Raw genomic sequence first — 21761 nt, 5'->3', positions numbered from 1 at the left:
TCACACCGCTCCGTGCTATTGCCGTGCGCCCTCACAGATCCATTGTGCTGCTCTCGAGCTACAGCTGCACCTCACTGGCAGATGAAGACATTTCTATGGATACATCTGCACCGGGCTGCTGTTCCTGCGCTGCCTGCAGCTCCTCTTGCTGGTTCAAAAGCAGCTCTGGGTTTACCTGCACGGGCTGTAGGGGCTGTTGCAAAGCCCCATCACGTAATTCACATCTTTTGGTAGCCGCTCTGGCTGGCTGAACACGTGTGGGTACATGACCCTGTTTGCTTGCAGACACAGAGGAGTTCTCCAAGTGGTGCCAGAGAAACAGAGGGACTGGGTGGTCCCCAAAGCCGTGCCCCAACACAGCCTCACCCCCCAGGCTGGGATGCAGCAAGAGCCTCGAACCCCGAGGCCCAGTCCCCCCAGTAGCAGACCCCAGTCCTTCTCCACACACTGCGGTCCTCACTCCCTGACAGGACATAGCTCAGCCTCGGAGGACACCTGGATTCCTCTGCCGCCGGCACCTGTATCAGCGCCTGCCGTCGGTGAGCAACGCGGGCACCGTGAATCACCAGCTCCCCTATCAAAGGACAATGACACATGTTCTTCTGCTTGTCACCTGCTCAGTATTATTTTTAACTGAGATTTGGTTAACAGGTTTCTGAAGCACTCCCAGGCAGCTGTTGCACAGGGCTCTGCGTGCACGGGACTGCAGGGAGACATGGTAAGAGAGGCCCCTCCATGCCAAAACACTGCTCCTCCAGCCCCACAACCAGCTGGGATCTTCCCTCGTTCCCTGAGAGCTGCCCTACAGGCAGACACAAACCCAAAGCACACACTTTGCAAGAGGTTAGAGGCTGTAAGTGCTGAGTGTGCCAGTGACACAAGCGGCAGAGAGCTGGCGGCTCTTGGATGGCCTTGGCCCCTTGACATCTTTCCTCTCCTCCCTGCTGGTGCATGAGGTGCTGCAGCACAGCTGGGGTAAGGGCACAAAGGGATTCTCCGTGATAAAGGCAGAATCTCTGGGCAATATATGCAAAACATCCCGCGCACGGTGAGAACACGGTGGAGAAAACAAGAAGATATAAAAGACAGCTTCAGCCCCTGCAAGAACAGGAACAAAGAGGAACAGAGAAAGCGAGATTGTTCCCGTAATTGCCTCCCCCAGGTAAGGCTGCTGAGCCCGATCCTCGTGCTGCTTCAGCAGCGCAGCTCTCCCTCCCGCTGCTTGGGGAAAGTGCTGCTGCTTGATTCTCCATTCACCGCATTTTGCTGCTGCAGCAAATCGAATGTAAAACAGTGTATTTTGCTGTACAGTCAGGCTAAATAAGCCAGAATTTTCCATACATTTCAGTTGTCAGCCCTGTGGGCTGGGGTGAGGCTGCCAGGCCCTCGTACCAGGCCAGGAGCGTCCACAGCGCGGGCCAGGCCGCAGGCCTCCACCAGCGACATGGCACCCGTGCCATGCACCCACATGCCCGGTGCCTGTACAGGGAGGGAGGTCTGGGCTCTCTACATGCAAGAACTGCTCAACAGGACACTGCTTTCCTGTAGAGGGGCCACTGAAAGCCGCTGGCGAGGCCTCGGGGGACGCGCGAGGTGCCCATAGGTGGCCCAGCAGAGCGGGGTGCAGCCTGTCGAGCCGCTGCGCCCTACAGTGCGCAGATGGGAAGGCGTTCCTACACCCAGCACCTGTACAGCAAGGGAGAAACCTCCTGCTGTTTATCTCTGCCTTAATTTGCATCTCCTTAAAATGCCTGATTAGATGTGATTGTAGATATACTGGCTCAGGCACTCCCACTTAATCCAGTAAGTAAATCCTAGCACGGAAAATATTTGTCCTACTTCTTCAAATGATGCAATTTTTACCTGCGACCTTAGGTTTACTTGGGATTGAACTTGCAACTGTCCACAGCTCTCTCTTTGGTGGTTCTGCTGTACTGGAAACCAGAGGATTTGGGACCATGCACCCTCGCTCTCCATTAGGAAAAGCCTAGCATTTGGCTGTAAAAGGGGATCGATCCTACAGCCACAAAATGGTGTTTGCTTGTTGTGGGCATTTCCAGTTTCACCAACAAGTATTCTTTCTGTGGAGAGCTTTTTTTTTTTTTTTTTTTCTTTGCCTTGGGACTTTACTGACTCCAAAAGCCCATTTTTTACATGACACATTCTATTTTTAATTCCAATGGCTTTTACTGGATTTGAATTACAATAGAAGAACAAGATGTGTATAAACATCTTATGATATGTTCAGCTCCATCACTTCTTAAAGTTCAGTTTCTGAAGTGGTTTCTGCACTAGCAATGCCCATCATCTAGCAAGACTCTGGCCCCAAAACCTGTGTGTTTTGAAGCCTGTAGCGCACTAACAGGACTGCAGTGGTCCTAACCAGAGGTTTGTAAAGCTGCACCACTCTGAGGAACATGGCTGTGGTGGGAAGTCCTAGAAAAGGAGAAGTACTGATAATTTCATCCACAGAAGGATTTATGGATGAGCAATGGCCTGAAATTCCTTCCGCTCTTCATTCAGGACTTGAATTAGCACAGCAGCACCAGGCCTGCGTGCGGCCCTCTGCTGGTGCTGTGGTAGGTAAGTGGGCATGTCAAAGCTGGGGGATTCCTGTAAGGGAAATTTCCATTTTGCAAACATGGTAAGATGGTAAGAGCTTCCTAGGAGCGTTTCTTTCCACCAAGAAATGGTGGAAAAATCTACAAATCTAGAAAGGATTTTAAATTTGCCGTAAAAAGGGGTAGGGAAGAGAGGAATCCTCATGTCCCTGCCTAATTCTTAGTCAGGCATAGCTTTTCTTGAGCTGCTGGAATTTTTTCCCAGGCCCCACACACTCTGCACATTTCAGGTCTGAGCTCCTTTTTCTGGGAAGAGGCACAGCAGTTGGGCTAACACACATGTGCCCCACCACCCGGCGTGCTTTACATGCTGCAGATGTTGCAGCTCTGATGGAGTATCAGCTGATATTGGGCTCGTGGTGAAAAAAACACCAATTTGCAGCCCTGGAGACCCCACAGCCATGCCTGAGGCTGGCCATGAGCACGGCTATCCCACCTGAGCAGAGAGGGCATCAAAGGTCTGCACTGGCTGCTAAATCACGTCAACTTTGTGTCACGTGGTGAATAAATGAGGCTGAAGCTTCTCTGCTTCCTTGATTAAAATGCTAATGTTCAACATAGCAGCAAACACATACAGCCATAGACAAAACCGGCTAACTTTGCTTTCAGCGGCGCTCCAGCAAATGCAGCACTACACAAGGGATGAGCTCCAGCTACACGGACATTCCCAAGAGCCCCGTGAAGTCTGAATGTCTCCCAGCACTCAGCCATTACAGCGGACTCCAGGGAGCCAGTAATAGGCTTTTTCTTTTCTTTTTTCTTTTTTATATTTTTTTTTCTGCACAGAAATGCAAAAGAGAAGCTTAAAAGCAGCATTAATTACAATTTTTAGAAAATCTATAAAGCAGCCATCTAGCTCTTCTGGTTGCCACAGTGTGTGAAGACCTCAGCACCCAGTAAAACCAGTCCCAGATGCTCCACAGCTGCTTTCCTTGCCCGGTGCCTCCTGCACCACCTCACCTTCTGGCCTGGTGTCGGGCTGCCTACAAGCACTGCTGGCGCTGGTGTGATGAGCTGTGTGGTTGCAGAGGGATATCACACCACCAGTGAATGCTGAAAAACTTGTGTTTTAGCCGTGGTGGCCTGAGGAGATAAGCAAAGTATGGCTGAAAGGAGAGGGAGCACCTTTTATCAGTGTGAGGAATATACAGCTGGGAAAAAAAACAAACACACTTTCAGATAGGGAAGCCCTTCTGCAGGTCAGAGTTTTTTGGTCAGCACCTGGTAGTCTGCAGGCTACAGGGTTCGAGACCTCTGGGAAAGGTGCTGTTTCTTCCACGAGTGTAGGCAGTAGATGCTTCGTTTGGCTCTCTTTTCTTCACATCGCGTGGTCTCTTGCAAACAGCAAAGATCACCCTCTTCCATCCAGCAGCAGTGATGCTGCTCCAGCTGTACTGCTGTGCCCAGGAGTTTGTCTGCTGCCTTCAAAGCCTGCTCTCAGCCTTGTCTCTTGGCCTAGTAAAAGCTGTAATTTCTCCCTGCACACCTTGCCTCGCTTTTTACCTGGAGCATTTACATCTTCTTAACCGTATTTCTAGGTAACTGCAGACAATTTTTAAATCCTGCAAAAACGATAGCTTGGGAAATAAAGAGCTGAAACTTCTCCATAATGGCATTAAATGTGTCAGAGCCAGACTGAGCGAGGGAAAGTCCCCCCAGAAAGTGGCATCCCTGAGCCGGAGATGTGCCATCCCTGATGGAGCCCAGGGGCTTCCCTGCTCCATCTCCATATGAAGCCTTCCAGGACTCTGAGAGTTAACCTCCCTCCCCAAAACGTACCCTGTCCTTTCCTTAGCTAGGAGCGAGTCTGGCTGTTCATCTTGTTTAAAAGAGTGTAGTTTCACTTCCCCGGAGGTGTAAATACCGCTGTGCCAGGAAACTGTCAGCTCTCTCTGGACGGAAGGCTCTCCTCCTCCGGTGATTCACTGTGCCACCCCCAGCACAACCTGCCTCGAGCCAGCCCTGCCATCAGCATTCGTGTGGATGCGGTCGGACACCTGAGTACAATGAGGTTCAGAGCTTACTACAGGCTCTTGGTTGGTATTAGGGGCTGATTGGCTTTTCTTAAGTGTTTTGCAAAAATAAATGGGCCTCGCTGTGGATGGAGAGGGCAGAAAGAGACAGAAAACGGCTGTGTGAGTCTGCAGCTCAGTACGCAAGACTTGAGAAGTGAGCCCAGGCTTTAACACGGGCTGGAGACAGGATCCATGTGCTCACCCGTCCTCAGAGCTGTTTCGAGAGTCACAAAATTTGAGTGTGGGTATAGAAAAGGCACTGTTTTGTGGCCATCACATTTGTGCGCTTGATAAAGGTATGAAAATATTGTTTTGGATCGTGTTGGGAGGTACTGGGATTGCTGTCTTGCTTTAGTAGGTAGTGCTATAACCAAGAATTATACAGGAAGCTCTTGTATTAAGAGACCGATCAGCCACACCCTCATCACCTTCCCACGCACGGACCTTTGCCGATCATTTGTTTGCAGGGGTGAGGACCGGCCTGTTTATCCAGTCCTCAGTCTGAGTTCTGGATCCCTGTGAGATGATGTGCACACAGGAGAGTGTCCTACCACTTGATAGAAAGGGGCATAACCCTCTTCCCAAAGCCTCCTGCTTCCTCCTGCTCAGCTTCACAGCCCTGGGAGCTGCTTCACAACGTGGGCTGTGACAAAAGCACATCTGCAATTGAAAGAAGATGAGCAACTGAGAGGGAAGTGAAATGACTTAACAGATACCAGTAATCAGCTTCTGGCCCGGTTCTGTCCTGAGCTCTCTAGTGAAAAAAGGGCTTTTGTGGTCCATCAGCACAACGCTGAACCGTACTAAATATGCCTCCATTTATCCTTGATAAGACTAATACAGTTCCTTATCATTGGAACAATGGTATATTTTTGTCACCCTTAATTATTAACTTACCTGGCTGTGATGGCTTCACTTATAAAAAGGATATGCGAGGTAACTATAATAGTTATGCAATCCTTATATATTCAACTGTTGGTTTCAGCTTTCTTTTCCATTTTTTGCTTTCCATAAAACATTTCCATTTTTCTTTCGCCTAGGTAAGTAAACCCAAAGGTCTAGATCCTACACTGAGTTGCAGTTTGATGTTTTTGGAGCGTGGCCTGGAGTTTTAGCACTTTACATCATCTGGGAGTGGGCCCGTAAAATGTTTAAAATGTTGAAATAAATGAAAGCAGACAGGTGACTGAGTGACAGCACCAGACGGGGAGAACAGCAACAGCCAAGGCAGCAAAAGTCGTAGCTTTATTTGGAGGAAAAGGGCCCACAAGTACATCCGGCACTAGGAGGCTAAACACACGTGCTAGGAGCTGAGAACAAGAGAAAAATTTGGCCTTAACAGTAAAATATCTTGCAGTGTTTTCCTCTGGAAGCCTTCGTCATCACATTAGCCCTGAATGCTTTCTGCATGTTCCCACAGCGCTTGCCCCTGCAGGCAGGAGGAGGCTGGAGGCCAGCGGTGGAAGAGGCTCCCCCAAACCTGCTGCCCGCCAGCTGTGGTCCACAACTGCCTTCACAGAAAGTTCACCTTGGGCATCTTGGAGGCCACGGGCACACGTGTCCGCTATATCATGAGCTTCTCCAGCCGCTGCCCCTGCTCACCCTCTGGCACCCGCGTGCCCAGTGGGCCACGAAGCCAGCTCGAGGTTCACCAGCACTGCCTGACAGCCGCCTCTCCTCCACCGCTCACACCCAAGGTCTCGTGGTGGCCCACCCCAGCTTGCAATTCCAGAGCTGGATCCCCAGCTCCTTCACCAACCACCACCACCACGCAGCCACCTTGTCACAGCCCTTTCGGTTTTGTCGCTGAGGACACCGGCCCCAGTGACAATGAAGGCAGGGCTGAATTCCTTTCCCAGCCCAGCTCCCTGTTTTGCTAAGTGATTCTTTTTATAAATCCCAGGCAGAGTATCTTTTCACAGGCAGCCGTAAAGCTGGATTTAATGCATGTCAGAGGCAATACACGAGAGCTCTCGCAAGTTCTGTGGCACATTTTTTCGGCAGCTCCGTGAACGCGCTGGCCAGTAGCTGACCTTGCTTCCTACCACAGCGCACGGCCACCAAAGGCTGGGCCCCGTTGCTTATGTCCCAGACTTCTCATCCTACGTCTGATTCCTCCCAGGACGACTGCCGGGATCCCACCAGCCATCCCCGGTAACTCGTTGCTGGAGGAGCACAGCCAATACATAGGCACACAGGGTACAGCCCAGGCATCTCTGGTTCCTTGTCCCGCCTTGCAGCACCAGCGATATTCCTTCTTTTGGTGAAGCCCTTCCCGGTGCAAACAGGGTGAGTGCAGCCCTCACAGGACAAGGGGAACGCGAGGAAGGAGGAGCAACGTCAACCTGAGGTCTAGGTGTGCAGAGCAGGCTGGGCTACAGCCACCTGAAGACCCTATCCCAGTTCTTCCATCGCCATCACAGGTGTCAGACAAGATCTTCCATGTTGCATTCAACCCACCTACACCTCAAATAGCCTAATCACCCTGAAGGTCCTTGTCTAAGCCTTCACATGAGATTTCACTTTCCCTGAGATGTACTCAGCAGTTCATAAAGCAACTACAATCCCATTGTCCCTTTCTGATGGGCTTTCCAACAGCCACCACAGTTGCTGTCCTCCTCCTCCTCAAGTCGTCGAGCATCTCTTCTCCCTCACCTGAAGTATGAGTGAAATGTAAGATAAATCACGTTCTTCACATAGACTCTCTAAAGAGAAGGTTTTCTAAGGTGCAGCATGTAGGTTTGATGAACCAAACATCAATAGAAAATGGGTCCTTATGTCTCCTTATATTTTGAAATCTCCTGTGCCCTACTGGGCCTCCCAAATGTGCATCCAGGTGTAGGAGGTTCACACGGAGCCACTCCGGTTCCTAAGTCCCTGCTCTTTAGACAGGCTGGCCCCTCACACCGGCTCTTTTCCATTTACACCTACTCTGTCTAAAGGGTTTAGTGCTCTTTGCCCTGGAAAGTGCCCCCAGCCCTGCATGTGGCTGTCAGGTGTAAGGTGGGGTTCACGCCTCCCTGCCCGGACAGCCCTGAGAAAGACACGTTCCCCGCACACAGCACTCCCCAGACCAGGCTGGCTTTGAATTTTGCTTTAAAAAAGTGCCATAAAGTGATTTTGTTCTTTCAGAAGTCATGCAGCACTGCGAGTCATCCCTCTGGAATATTCTGGCATTTGTTCTGCTATCGTCAGTCTATAAAACAGCTGATAATTTTCCCCTGTATTTTTTTCCTTAAAGCCCTGAGGCTGAAATTTTACATTTTTCTCCATTTGCAGGATGAAAGCAAGCTGCTCAGGATTCATTCAGCCCATAGCCCAAACAGCACGTGTCAGCCTGCCGGTGTCACACAGAAAGCCCCACTGCAGCTACGGCCTCCGACAGACTTTTTATTCAAGGCGACTGAAAATACTTTGGTTTTCTCAGTAGAGGGAGCTTCTCACGTACCAGTTTGAGCGCCGCAGTGGTCGAACCCTCTGAAACCATGTCCCATTTCTGACTGTACCAACCCCGTGCCAAACAAACAAGCATGCAGGAAATGTGGTGGTAGGTGATTAGGGAAATGTACTCCTAGCCCCTAGTACCCATGGGCTAGTTTATTTATTGAATTAAGAAGGCTTGCAGCCTTTCCAAAATTCTCGTTCTGTTTTCATGGTAGTTGCTGTTAAAATGCCCATCCTTTCGATGTCCTGGTGCCACCCAACAGCAGCTCCGTGGCAGCCAGTACCAGGGCTAAGTGAGATCGCATGAAAAAAGGGCTTTCTCACTGTTTTCAATGCCTTTCTCTGCTACCACTGAATGCCTCTTGATACTTTTCTTACGGAGACAGAAGTTATCAGCCTACTTTTTTTCTGCAGCTCCAATGCTCTGTACGCTATTACCATGTCCCTTTAGCTGTCTCCTTCGAAAAATAGCTGCGTCTTTTAATTCTTTGTCCAAAAGCCTTTGCACAGTTATTGCTAAGACCTGCTTTTGTAGCGAACAAAGTCCTGCCAGAGCGATCTGTGATGAGCTCTCACCGAGGAGATGGGTGACCCCACGCAGCCGGTGAGAAGCCCCTGCTCTGCTCCCTGCGCTCCACCCTCACAAGTGTGTGCGCGGGCTGAACTCCGTCAGAGAGCTGGTCCGGGCAGGAAAAGATTAATTTCAAAAACAGTTTAATTCTTCAGTCAGATGGGTTCTCCAACCCGTTGTACAGAGTGACAGCAGAAGCATTTGTACTGCACAGCATGCCCAGAACAGCACGAGTGGGCGGAAGGGATGGCAGGCGAGGGAGGGCGGGGAGGAAGGGAAGAGGACTGCTTTTTTAAGAAGCAGCAACAGCTTAAGCACACATAAAATGGTAATTGAAGAGAATTGGGGTTTTAGTCTTACAGAAGATACCAGGGGAATCTCAGCTTTTCAGACCATATTTGTAGATGATGTTTTGCTAAGCCTACATGGGTTGTTGGATGATGTTTTGCTCACGCCTAAAATAACTAAAACTGAAAAATACCAGCCTTAAAAAAAATCTCCCTCCCCTTCCCTCATCCCCTCCCGATTCCTGTATCTTCTGTGCTTGGCATCGGTATGTACATAGGCAATTTCACTGTGATCTTAACAATGATTCATTTCTCTATTTCAAAGCACGTTTTCGCACTGCAGTCTTTAAGCTCACCTGCTCCCTTCCCGCTGCCTAGGGCCTTACAAAAACAAGAGCAGAGCATGGAAAACGTTATAAACGCTTTTAATGGATCTTCATAAAAAAACAATTTCAAAGTAGTATTTACACCAAAGGTATAAATATCTCCTTATGAATAAATGATGTTGTTACCCAATAAGCCCTGCACTTGATCACTCTCAGATCAAGCACAATTATTTAGCTCCTTCAGAGAGGTTAAAATAACCTCTCCTGGAGCACGGGAAACTTCTTTGTCCTGCATAATTCCAGCCAGCAGGCAAATTGGTAAACAAAAGCAGATAACATCGATTCAGATACAAGAAGGAAAAGCACCAATGTACAGCCTGGCCGCAAATGCAATAAATGCAATTTGTCTGTGAATGAAGTTAGCCTGGAAATCGGGACGCCATTTCAAGACGTCGGAGCAGCGAAGTTGCAGATCGGTTTTTTGATAAAATCAGGGGGACAGAAGGACAAACAAGGCTGAGAACAGCGGCTCCACGTTTTCCGAAGGAGACGACGAGGTGCGGCTGCCTGCTGCAGCTGAGCTTTGAACCGTGATGCACCAACCCCTCCCTGTCTGGTGCTGCTCGGTACCTCCTGCGGCAGCCAAATGTGCCGATCCTGCTGTCAGAGCGGGAGAGGCACCACGGGGCACACCAGCACGCCATGTCATGGGGTGGCATCGTCGGTGTCCTGGTGGCATCCTCATGCAACACCTCAGTGCTGTGTTTCTGCGCCGGGGGGCCACGGGGCACCTCCGTGGCTGGGCTCTGCACCCCGCAGCGTTGTGACGGGGTTGTCCCCGTGCCACTGGGGCTGCTCCCTGGCACGGAGGCTGATGGGCCTGGGCTCCTGTCTGTCCCCCGATGGACCTGGGCTGTTTGCAGCCCGATGGACCTGGGCTGTTTGCTACCCGATGGACCTGGGCTCTTGTCCCCCGATGGCACCAGCCCCTGACCCGGGGGGGGTCCCAGGACCTCAGGCCTCGTCCCCATCCCCATCTCCCCACGGGTGCCCCCACCTGGAGCCCCCACCCCAGCCTCGCCCCCCTGGGGGTGCCCCCGCCTTGCCCCCTCCCCATTCCTGGTCTCCCAAGGGTGCCCCCACTTGGGGCCCTCTCCCCATCCCCGTGCCCTGGGGGTGCCCCCCCCTCGCCCCCTCCCCACCCCTGCCCCCCCAGGCCCCCCCCCCTTGTGCCCCCTCCCCAGACCCCGCCCCCTCCCCCAGACCCCGCCCCCAGCCCCGCCCCTCCCCGCTCCCCCCCCCCCCCCCCCGGGGTGCTCCCGGTCCCGCCTCGCCGAGCGCCGAGCGGGGCCCGCCCCCTCCCAGCCAATCACCGCCCCCCGCGCCTGGTCCGATCTCCCCGCAGCGCCCTCATTGGCCGCTCCCCTCCCCTCGCCTCAGGGCGGCGGCCAATGGCGGCGCGGGGCGCGCGGGGCGCGCGGGGGCGGCTCCGGCGCGCGGGTCCTAGCGCCGGGGCGCGAGGAACCGGAGGGAGCGGGGGGAGCGGGTCGCGATCGCGGCCGGTGGCCAGGCGGGGGTCGGGCGGGCGGGCGGGCGCCATGTCGGCGCTGTGGTCGCTGTGCGCCGGGCTGCTGCTGCTGCTGCTGTGGGTGCGGCACCGGGGGCTGGAGGCCGTGCTGGTGCACCACCGCTGGGTCTTCGTCTGCCTCTTCCTCCTGCCGCTCTCCATCCTCTTCGACGTGTACTACCAGCTGCGCGCCTGGGCCGTGCGGCGCCTGCACAGCGCCCCGCGGCTGCACGCCCAGCGCGTCCGGCACATCCAGGGGCAGGTGGGGCCGGGGGGCGGCACCGGGCCCCTCAGCGCCCCGGGGCTGACGGGGCGGGCACGGCGCCCGCGGGGCTTGGGGGGGGCGGGGGGGGCGTGAAACGGGCTGCGCGCCCCGTGCCGGGGGCCCTGGGGGGGCTCAAAACGGGTCCGTGGCTCGATTTTGGGGCTCCGGCAGAAAACCCCAAAGCTGTAGGGCTTTAGAAACTCTCCCCCTTCGTAGCTGCCCCCCTCCGGCGGTATTTCGCTTGTAAGTTTCTGGGGTTGCGGGGGGACCTCACCGCTCTGAGGCAGCCGGGGTCGGTCACCCGCCCGTTGGGGGAATGGCAATGCTCATGGACGTTTTTTTCACGCCGAAGGAAAAATACGCTGTTGGAGGCGTCTGAGTTCTCAAAGCGTTGCTGTGGTGTTGCTGCTTGCAGGTGCGGGAGTGGAAAAATGAAGGCAGCAAGAGATACATGTGCACCGGCCGGCCCGGCTGGCTGACCGTGTCGCTCCGTGTGGGGAAGTACAAGAAGGTCCACAAGAACATCATGATCAACCTCATGGACGTCCTGGAAGTGGACAGCGAAAGACGGGTAACGTTCCTCGCAACGCTTCCGTAAAACTGAAGCCTACAGCGTTTTCTACCGTGTTTGTAGCTCAAGAGCAGGATCCCCTAAAGAACAAAGGATTTTTGTGGCAGTAGGTTTTGTAGACCCACCGATATTCGGGTTTTACAACGTGCGCTTGGATCACTCTGTCCAAAAAAACAGCATATGGGATTGCTTAGTTTTATGTGCTGAAGTCTAAAAGCCCAGATTGATTTATGGGCTTGGGGACTGAGCAACAAGATGTTGAGGCAGAGGAGGAATCACTAAACAGTTTCAACTATTTTTAGTAGCGCTCTTGGGGAAGTAAGTCTCTGAATTCTGATAACAGATGGGTGTACAATCCAGTTAGCCGTGGTTTGTCATCATTAATGCCAAACACTTAGCTTATGCCTGATGGGAGGATTGGTTTTTTTGGCTTTTCAGGTTGTTCGTGTGGAACCTTTGGTCACCATGGGCCAGTTGACTGCGTACCTGAATCCTATGGGCTGGACTATTCCTGTGGTGCCAGAGCTCGATGACCTTACAGTAGGTAAGGGTTGTTGTGTTGACAAGAAACTGATTGATTTTGCTGCATTTTCATTTGCTTTTATGCAGTAACGCCTTGCGTTATTTAAAAGTTTCCTGAAATACTCTGTTGAACTCTGTTCTGTTAAGGCATTTGTGTTACAAGCACTTATTTTTTCCTTTTTCCAAATAATCTTAAAAACCACACCCAGAGCTTAAAAGCAGAGCTTTGTTCTCGTAAATCACGTTCATTTTGAAGTGTGTTTCATTTGATTTGTTATGTGCTCTCTCAACAAGGTGGTTTGATCATGGGAACCGGCATTGAGTCTTCATCCCACATCTATGGACTTTTTCAACATACCTGTGTGGCCTATGAACTTGTTCTTGCTGATGGAAGCCTTGTGAGATGTTCACCAGTAAGACAAAATGTTATTTTGCTATCATTTACAATGTCATTGACCGTTGTCAGTATGGATATATGATTTAGTATGACATACTTTTTGCAGACTGAAAATTCAGACCTATTTTATGCAGTGCCTTGGTCTTGTGGTACTCTGGGTTTCCTGGTTGCAGCAGAAATAAAAATGATTCCTGCCAAGAAATACGTCAAAATCCATTATAAGCCTGTAAGAGGACTGCAGAATATTTGTGAAAAGTTTACTGAAGAGTCTAAGAAAAAGGAGAATAATTTTGTGGAAGGACTTGTATATTCTTTGGACGAAGCAGTCATCATGACAGGAGTCCTGACTGATGAAGCTGAACAAAGCAAGGTAACTAAAGGGAAGTTACTCACAATGAAAACAATGCCCCCAAGGTTTAATTGGAGCTACACTACCATATGACATTATAAAACTAGAATCATTATAAGATTAGAACAATCTCTTAATATGGGATGAAAACTTAGATCTGTCCGCCAGGATGTTTTAAATTGCAGCTCTTTGTTATTACAACAGAGTCTGTACTCCGAATCTCTTCAATTGATGGGAAGCGACCCATTGATTTCCTTTATTACTGCAAATAATTTAATCTGCCTTTGCTTTGCAGTACCCAGGGAGGAAGAGAAGTATCTTTTTACATATACTCTGTTTCAACCTGCAGTAATTCAGGGTAACTCTTTCCCCAGCACGCTCTTAATGCAGTTAATACTACTAGTAAGACAAATCAGGCATGTTTATAGAATGGATGTGCCGTCTGCTCACTGCATCGCTCAACCTGGATGTTTCTCCTCTGCCATAATGGGGCTTTGGGTTAATGATGGGTTGAGAGGTCAGTGTCTTAGGAATCTGGTTCTGTCACATTCATGGTCTCTTACTACCCTCTCATAACATGCAAGCCTCGTTTAAATTCTCCATCATGAGAAGAATGGTAAGAGGGAGCCATGCATGCGGCTGGAAGAAGGAGAAAGGAAGGCTTTCTAGATTTCTTGAGACAGTCTCATTTGAACTGTCACAGAAGATATAACATTGATCCTTCATGGTAAAGGAATTTCGGGAACGTACTTAATGTTGTCTGGTAAGGTGACACTGTCTTTCTGTGTTGGGATTTGCTAATGAGTGTATGTTTCCTCATAGATAAACAGAATTGGCAACTACTACAAGCCATGGTTCTTCAAGCATGTGGAGAAGTATTTGAAAGCTGACAGGACTGGAATTGAATACATTCCCTCGAGACATTATTACCATAGACATACACGTAGCATCTTCTGGGAACTCCAGGTGAGACCACTTCCAAAATTAAAATAACATCTACGGAAAGCTACTCTGCTCTTTCTCCGTGTAGGTACAACGTGCCTTCTTCCCCTTGGCAACACTTCTGTCTTGAATGGCAGAAAAAAAACGAATGAAGTCCGTGGCAAATGTAAAGTCCTGTATTTGGGCAAAACAAATCCAAAGTCACTACTTTATATTTAAGGCATTGTATCATAACTTCCTAATTTCGGTTTTAGTGCTTTTCTGAATTTAAAATGTAAATACATACTTAAGTATTAAGATTTTATGCCTACTAAGTGATTTCCAAAGACAAACGGTGGAAAAAACATGAATGTGTCGATTGTGGCTGAAAATGTGCCCTGCCTAAACTCATAATGATCATTATTTAGTTGCATCATTAATTTCAATTACATGAATGCATTTGTAGTGATGTGCATTTATGCAAAACTTTTATTTGGCATGCTGGAAGATTACTATTGCTACATTTTGAATCTTCGGAGTGAGATACCAAATCCTTTCAGCTGCTGGAGAAGTTAAGCAGGAGTTTGCTATGCAGAAAGTACTTCACATTTTACAGCTGTAACATTCTTTGAAGACCTGATCTTGTACGTGTCAGCTCTTGCAGGAGTTTTGCAAGTTTAGCTTCTTATGAGCTCCTTCCACCCATTTTTAAGATAATAGCCTACTTCTCTTGGAACTTCATTTTCTGAAAGTATTTGGGGCTGACTGTGTACTGGGATTCATATGGCTCTGAAAATCATTCGTCATAAGCAGAAGAGGCTTAGGAATGGGCTGTATAGCTAAATTCAGTCCAGACCTCTCTTAGTTCCTGTTTGTATTATAATAGCTCAGCAAAAGTATCAGCAGTTAAATTTATTGAAAATCTCATTTAACGTTGCTCTGAGGATTCTTAGGCATTGTCTTTTGCTTCACTTACACGTTCCTAAGTCAAACTTTTCTTCTTTCCTCTTTAAAGGATATCATTCCTTTTGGCAATAACCCCGTTTTCCGTTACCTGTTTGGTTGGATGGTTCCTCCAAAAATCTCTTTGTTAAAACTCACCCAAGGAGAAGCGATCCGAAAGCTGTACGAGCAGCATCACGTTGTACAAGACATGCTGGTCCCGATGAAGAGCCTTGAAAAATCTATCCAAACCTTCCACGTTGACCTTAATGTAAGAACACCCATTTTTAAACTGCAGCGAATTTCAAATTGCGCATCACAAGGACTGTGGCTATTGGTTTTAAAGCATAATAGTCTGCTTGTGGGAAAGGTCATTATCTTATCAGGGTGGTACTGTTCTTTCCAAGTCCATGACACAAGGCTGCAGAAGGAGTGAACGTAGCTTTCTGAGGAATATAAACATGACATTCAAATTCTAGTAGAAGGCCAGCACTTCTAAAAGATTTCATCACTTAATAAGACTTGAATTGATTTTTTTTTCACGTAAATCACTGGCAGTCATGCTAAAATCATATTGTGGAAATTATTTTCCCTTTCTTGTTTTTATTTCTGGATTTATTTTAGTTTGTATAAGAAGTACAAATTTGGCTATTTCAATTTTAGACTGACCTGATAAAGAAAACACTTCGTTCCCTTTTTATTCAGAATGTATTCAGCTTTTGCTTTAGGATCGGGGTGGGGGGGTCATTTCTATTTTAAAGGTACATTCTGGTCTTTAAGGATTTGGGGGGGCGAGGGGCGGATGTAATTCCTGGAGCACACTGCACATATTCTGAGCATCTTAATTAGTTTGTGTTACTGTCATTAGAAAGTGGATCTAAAAACCACAGCTAGAGAACGGGAAAGGAAGAGCTGTGTAAGATCTGCTCCCAAACTGGGACAATGTCCTCTTAATTCTTTCTTCATTTTGTCACCTTTATTAAGAGATCTTTTCGACAAAACAGTCATTTAAGCTACTTGACAGGATGTTTTCTTACCTCCGCAGGTATACCCTCTTTGGTTATGCCCTTTCATATTGCCCAATAATCCTGGTATGGTCCACCCAAAAGGGAACGAAACAGAGCTCTACGTGGATATCGGAGCTTATGGAGAGCCCAAAAGGAAACAGTTTGAAGCCAGGGCTTCAATGAGGCAAATGGAAAAGTTTGTAAGAAGCGTGCATGGGTAAGGTTCCCACTCGTTAGCGTGGTAATAGTGCCATATAACTTACAGCCGTGGAGTTTAATCGCATTTATTTCACAGTACGGCACTTTGATATCGCAATAATTAAACAACCACAATAATGAAAAGCTAACTTTAATTACTAGGTTTGATGTTACAATTTTTAAATACAATTGCGACTTCACTGATTTGATTGCAAAGCCAAGCTAATAAACGGGCTCGCTGGCTGAAGTTCTTGGCAGTGTGTTTGGGAGCTAGATAGCTTCCAAACGGGTCACCCATGCATCCTTGCAGCTCTGGACTGCTCTGGGAGTAAAATGTGCTGCAACAAAATATATCCACGCAAGCAGAAAGACCTCAGCAGGTCTGCGCTGACGGGCATGTAAACCAGTTGTAAACCAGCTGAACGGGTGCTAGCGTGGGTTGGTGACCGCTCAGCAAGGCTAGCCAGCCCCGTCCTTGGGAAGGCAGCCGCTGAGCTTGCACACTGAGGCTGACTGGTTTGGAGGCCGGCTCAGAGCAGGGGCAGCACAAGTGCTGTGCTGGCCGCAGCTGGCCACAGGCCCTTCAGGAATCCCGCAGGCTGTTAGAGCTTGGACAGCTTCCCGGCCTGCCCTTGGGGCTGTCCCGCTCCCTGCGGTGCTGGCAGCGCGTGTGGCAGCTCTGTCCTGTCCTTGGCTGGTGCGCCCTCGTGCAGGGAGCTGAGCCTTGACTGTTCCCCCTCATCCCTAGGCGGCGGTGGGAGCCCTTCCTCTCACAAGTGGCGCTTTCAGAGCCTCCTTTTCCGTGCCCCACTCCTCGTTACACAGGACCACAGTGAGACATGCACCCACCATCTGTCAGCGGCTCGTGCCAGCCTAATTTGCTGTAGTAGTGTCAGTAGAGAAGCAGTTACTTGTTTTTCAGGAGCAAAAAACCAACTACGTGGTATTTTTACACCATCAGGATAAGTTAACTCCACTTCTGTTTTGACCTATTTCTCAGTCTAACAGTGATTCTGTCCCATGTGTCTGAGTAACAGTGGTGAGTCTGCTTCTAGGTGATTTGGAGAATGTAAATGACTTTTACCTATAATAAGTCATCTGCCAGAGAACAAAGCAACCAAAAGTTAATTTTAAGCTTTTTTAATTAACTTGAAATTAAGCTTTTAATTTAATTCTCTTTACTAACCGAGTTTAGTGTCTTCTGTACCTGTCACTGGAAAATAAACAATGTATAAAAGCTTGATCTCACAGTTCATAACCACAACAGAGCTTTTATGTACCTGTATTTTACTGCCGTACTCTGATGGTAGCTGCATTTTGGAGAGAAAAGTGAGTAAGAATGAATCCACAGCTAAATAATGATTCCATTTGTTTTTGTAAATGGAATTCTGTTACACCGTGCCTCATTTACCCTATAAACTTATAGTCTTGCCCTAGTCTAATTTGGCAGGCTTCTTCCTTCACAGTTTTAGTCTCGGTGTTGAGTTCAAAGAAATCTTTAAAAACAAAAAGGACACACCACTGTCTCGAATGCGTTTTGTAATGCTGGCTGGTATGAGATGCCATGACTGTATCTCCATGGATCATAAGAAAGCATGCAGGAAAAAAAAAAAAACTTTTTTTTTGAAGCTGAAATTAAAAAGCTTTCAACAGAAGAAAAAGGAATGCGGGCTTTCCAAAGCAGATAGAAAAGTATTTGTTAGAGATCATTTAGGTCATGTGTGGTTTTCGGTGCTGGGGGCCAGACTCCTGGTTTGGGGCAACTTCTGAAGTTCTCTCCAGACTTGTGTCTCTGCGAGCACAAGCTGTGAGAATACACAGTTTTGGAAGATTTGGCTGCAGATAGTTAGGAGGTCTAAACACGAACCACTGTTTTATATACATTTTTTAGTTCCTCTCCTTTTCTCTTTGTAGTAGCAAAACTAATAAAAGTGGCGGTGCACTGATGGCTGAAGACATTTTCTGAACCAAAATATTAAAAGCAGCAGTAATTTCGGTTGCTTTCTTTTCCCATCTTTACCAAAATGACTGTATCAGTATTCTGCTGTTTACACCATCAAATGTTATTTACTCTTGGAAGAGAAACCATGATAACATTAAATCTGCAAAATATAATTGGCTGAGTGTCCCAGCACAATCCATGTGAGCAATTAGATTTGCTTGGTTTTAAAAAGCTTTTTTTTTTTTTTGAATGTTTTGCTCTTCATAGCTTGCCCTGTTTTCTTTTTGATTCTGTTTCAAACCCTGCGGCACAATTAATACTGAATCTGTCTCTTTCTTCCCTTTTTTTTTTAAATTTCAGTTTCCAGATGCTGTATGCAGATTGCTATATGACCCGTGAGGAGTTCTGGGATATGTTTGATGGCTCGTTATACCACAAGCTGAGGGAGCAAATGAATTGCAAGGATGCCTTTCCAGAAGTGTATGACAAAATCTGCAAAGCTGCCAGGCACTGAGCCTGAATGACCTAATTAAGCAATCAGGGAAAGATGAATTTACCTATAGCTAGCTAGTCAGTATATCCTTTTTAAAGAAAAGCTTTATTGCCTCCAAATAAGCTCATTCTTGTTGATGTTTAAAGATATGAATTCATGCTTTATAAACTTGCGTTTAGTATTTCTTAGGATGCTTTAAAACCATTTTTCCAAACTCGAAGTGATTGTTTTTAAGAGATCTGAAGTGCTAGCCTTTGTATCTTGGATCTAATTTAGTAACATGGGTGAATTCACCCAGTTCCAAACACGAGAAAAATAACTGGGAAAGATGACACCGAAGCAACACCGGCTATACACTATAGCTATTTTTAAAATTACTTTTGAAAATGGTAAGGAGGTGACAGAAATAGGTGCCAAAGCTGAATTAATTGTCAAATTAATCATGATGTTGGAAACATTTTCCCCCGGTCAGTAACCTGTAGGACAGCTTAGTAACAGTACCGTGACCTGGCTGTGCAGCGCCGCATGATGCTGCGTGGTTCTGGGTTGCTTGGGTTATCCCGTGCTGCAGTCTCAGTTAAACTCGCCAACAGTTGGTTCTGTTCCAAAACTGAGCGTTGAGGTGTGAAGCAAATGCTTTTTACTTGTGCCTGTCAGATTTGTGCTGAATTTGATTATAAAATGTAAGTGGATATAGGGTTACTTCTTTAATGGTTAATAGTATATTGTTTTTTTTGCCTCAAACTGTCATTGTTCTGGCTTTGTACAGCTGAAAAAAATGCTGCTATTTCATATAGGCAAGTATTAATTTCAGTTTTTTACTTGTTGTGGATCAGTTTATTTGGATTTTTTTGGTTTTGCCTTTTGTTGGTTGTTTTTTTGGTTTGGTTTTGTTGGTGTTTTTTTTTGCTTTTGCTTAATTTTAGTGCCTTATAAATACTCAGTTGGAGGAGGGCACGGGTCACTTGAGACCATTCTGTCCTGTCCAGCAGGAAAAGGAAGCGTGTCCTCACAATTTAAGGCTTTATTTTTACAAGGTTTGTTAGAGCAAGTGGCTGTGGGTAAGAAGAAAGCTTGCTGTGGAAGCTCGGTATACACAGGCATTGGTTCTGACTCGAAGAACGTTTTTGCTTTGAATTTTAGCTAGATTAGGCTGATAGGCTTTGTAAAAGGACTGTTTCAGTCACCTGGGGAGGAAATCGATAGTAAGTACTGTTGGATTTCCCCTTTTGATGCATGCTGGTGGAAACAGCATAGATGTGCACTTCGTGCGGTCAGGTGCAGAGGCGTGGAAGTGCTTTGACTCCATAGCTGGAAACGTGGTGCCAAACTAAGCCCCTGTCTTGTCCAAGCAGTACCTAAATTTGTTATCCTAAACCCTGCTGAGCTTGAGGGAGTAATTTTTTTTGAGGGTGGCACAGAGGGGAACGCGAAGACCTCTTTAAATGGTTTGCAGTGGGAAACTTTGTAATTTTTATTTGAGTGCTAAACCAATGATTTTATTTATTGATAGATGGATGTTTATGGTCCAGATGAAACCAATGATAAAGCAGTAACGAGATTAAGCTCGGCCTGTTACTCAGTGATGCATGCCGGGCAAATTCGGTGCGAATAAGGTACCCCTGAAAGCCCTGCCGGGGGGCCGGTAGCAGGAGCGGCCCGCCAAGGGGAGACACAGCCAGCGCAGCGCCTGCGGTGCTGCCCACACCACGGAGCTGGCCAGGCAGGAGGCAGAGCTGTGTCAGTGATCCAGGAGCGTCCGCTACACCGCTCCAGGCTTTGGGGTACCCGGGAAGGCAAACGCTGATCCTCAGACTTGTGATCTCTTTCCCATCCCTGCAAGGGAACGGCACAAGAGCAACTTCTTTGTTCCTGTGCGAAGCTATGATTTAGCCCGGCGCTTGTAAGATGATCTGTGCAGAGCAAGAGTTGGTTTGGTTAGTTCTTAAAGGGCAACGTTAAAGCAGCTAGAGAATATGCAAATACTTCTACTTAAGCTGTGTTTCTCTCACTTATGTACTGATGACCTTTAGGTATGCACTGTACTTGTTTTTTCATTCCTTTATTTATTGGCAAACTTGGTATGGTGTGATTCGGTACTGCAACCGTACCAGTCCCGCACATGCATAATTGCTGCTGGTCTTGATTTTTGGCTGTAAAAGCTGTTTAAAATAAAAATGTAGCCCGTGTACTGTCCAAAGTGGTGTCTTTTAATGAATTATAGCTTTCTTTTTAACAGTTTTGTCTATTCTTTCTTGTGCTTATTGTATTGTTACAAGTGCTCAGCAATTACAGAGAAAAGCTGCTGTCATGGTCAGAGAGCAGAGGTGTTGTGAGGCTGTTAGTTGGGCAGCCTAACGCTGCAAACAGCTTTGGAGGAATGTCGTTGAAGACCCCTTATCTCTGCCCCAAGACACGCCTCGTAGCTGAGCCTTAACCCTTTGATTATGTCACATTAACTTTGAATGTTTCTAAGATCCTCATGATGCTGAGTGGCTTTTTCCCCCTTGCCTCACCCTTTGCCTGTGACTTTGTGGCACAGGAGAACAAAACTACATTTTGGATTTAGCTGTAGCACCTATCTCATTCTTCTCGCTGTTAAAACTGATCCCTGGTTTGAAGGACCAGCCGCAGAGGTGAGGATGAAGACACAGTGCCCTCTTCAGCCTGAGGAGTTTTACATCCACATCTTCCGTTTCTTTGAAAAACGCCTTTACGGCAACTCTGTAAGCGTGGATGGAGGTATTCCTCTCCTGCTACACCTTGCTCACAGCTTTCACATCTTCTTCCTCTGCTCCTTCCAGGCAGAAGTGCATGTGCTTTCTCCTGAAAATCCAGGCTGCCAAACGCCTAAACTCCCCTGAAACGTCAATCTAGGTGCTAAAGTCCTATGTTCCTTTAACCAACTAAATGTTTAGCCCTGACCTATGCTGTGTTTTGCAATCCTCTGTTTTTCTACCCCAGCAGGATTGCTATAGCCTGTACTCACCCACATCACTGCTCAGGCATTTCCCTTCAGAGGCCTCCTTTTTCCTTTGCTTGCCTTTCTCTTACAATAATCACAATTTCTTTAAATTACTATAGTTTTACCTGTGTTCAATTCTCTCTCCCACCAAAGGGTAATCGCAGATTAATTAGCATACTTAATCAGCCACAACTAACATGTAACTACACCTAAATTTAATTATTCCAGTCCGGTCTAAACACTAGTATGAGACTTCATAAAGGTTAACTCTAAGTGAACCAGCGTACTCATGGTATACTTTTATGGCCATCCTTTGTTACAACCGACAAAACTTTCTGTTCGTTTCACTTTGTTCATT

The 21761-nt window shown here is 47.7% G+C and overlaps 1 protein-coding gene across 1 annotated transcript; it reads left to right on the top strand.

Annotated features, from left to right (window-relative positions):
* Window positions 1–10811: 10811 nt before the first annotated feature.
* DHCR24 (24-dehydrocholesterol reductase) lies at window positions 10812–20627 on the top strand. Its single transcript, XM_067001829.1, has 9 exons — window positions 10812–11093; window positions 11512–11667; window positions 12106–12211; window positions 12484–12602; window positions 12693–12956; window positions 13758–13901; window positions 14872–15069; window positions 15844–16022; window positions 18306–20627. The coding sequence occupies exons 1-9, from the start codon at window positions 10863–10865 to the stop codon at window positions 18457–18459; spliced, it is 1551 nt and encodes a 516-aa protein (XP_066857930.1). The 5' UTR covers window positions 10812–10862; the 3' UTR covers window positions 18460–20627.
* The last annotated feature ends 1134 nt before the right edge of the window (window positions 20628–21761 follow it).

Source organism: Anser cygnoides, chromosome 8, assembly GCF_040182565.1.
Source record: "Anser cygnoides isolate HZ-2024a breed goose chromosome 8, Taihu_goose_T2T_genome, whole genome shotgun sequence".
In the NCBI taxonomy this organism is placed as follows: Eukaryota; Metazoa; Chordata; class Aves; order Anseriformes; family Anatidae; genus Anser; species Anser cygnoides.
This window is presented reverse-complemented; position numbering and strand designations above follow the sequence as displayed.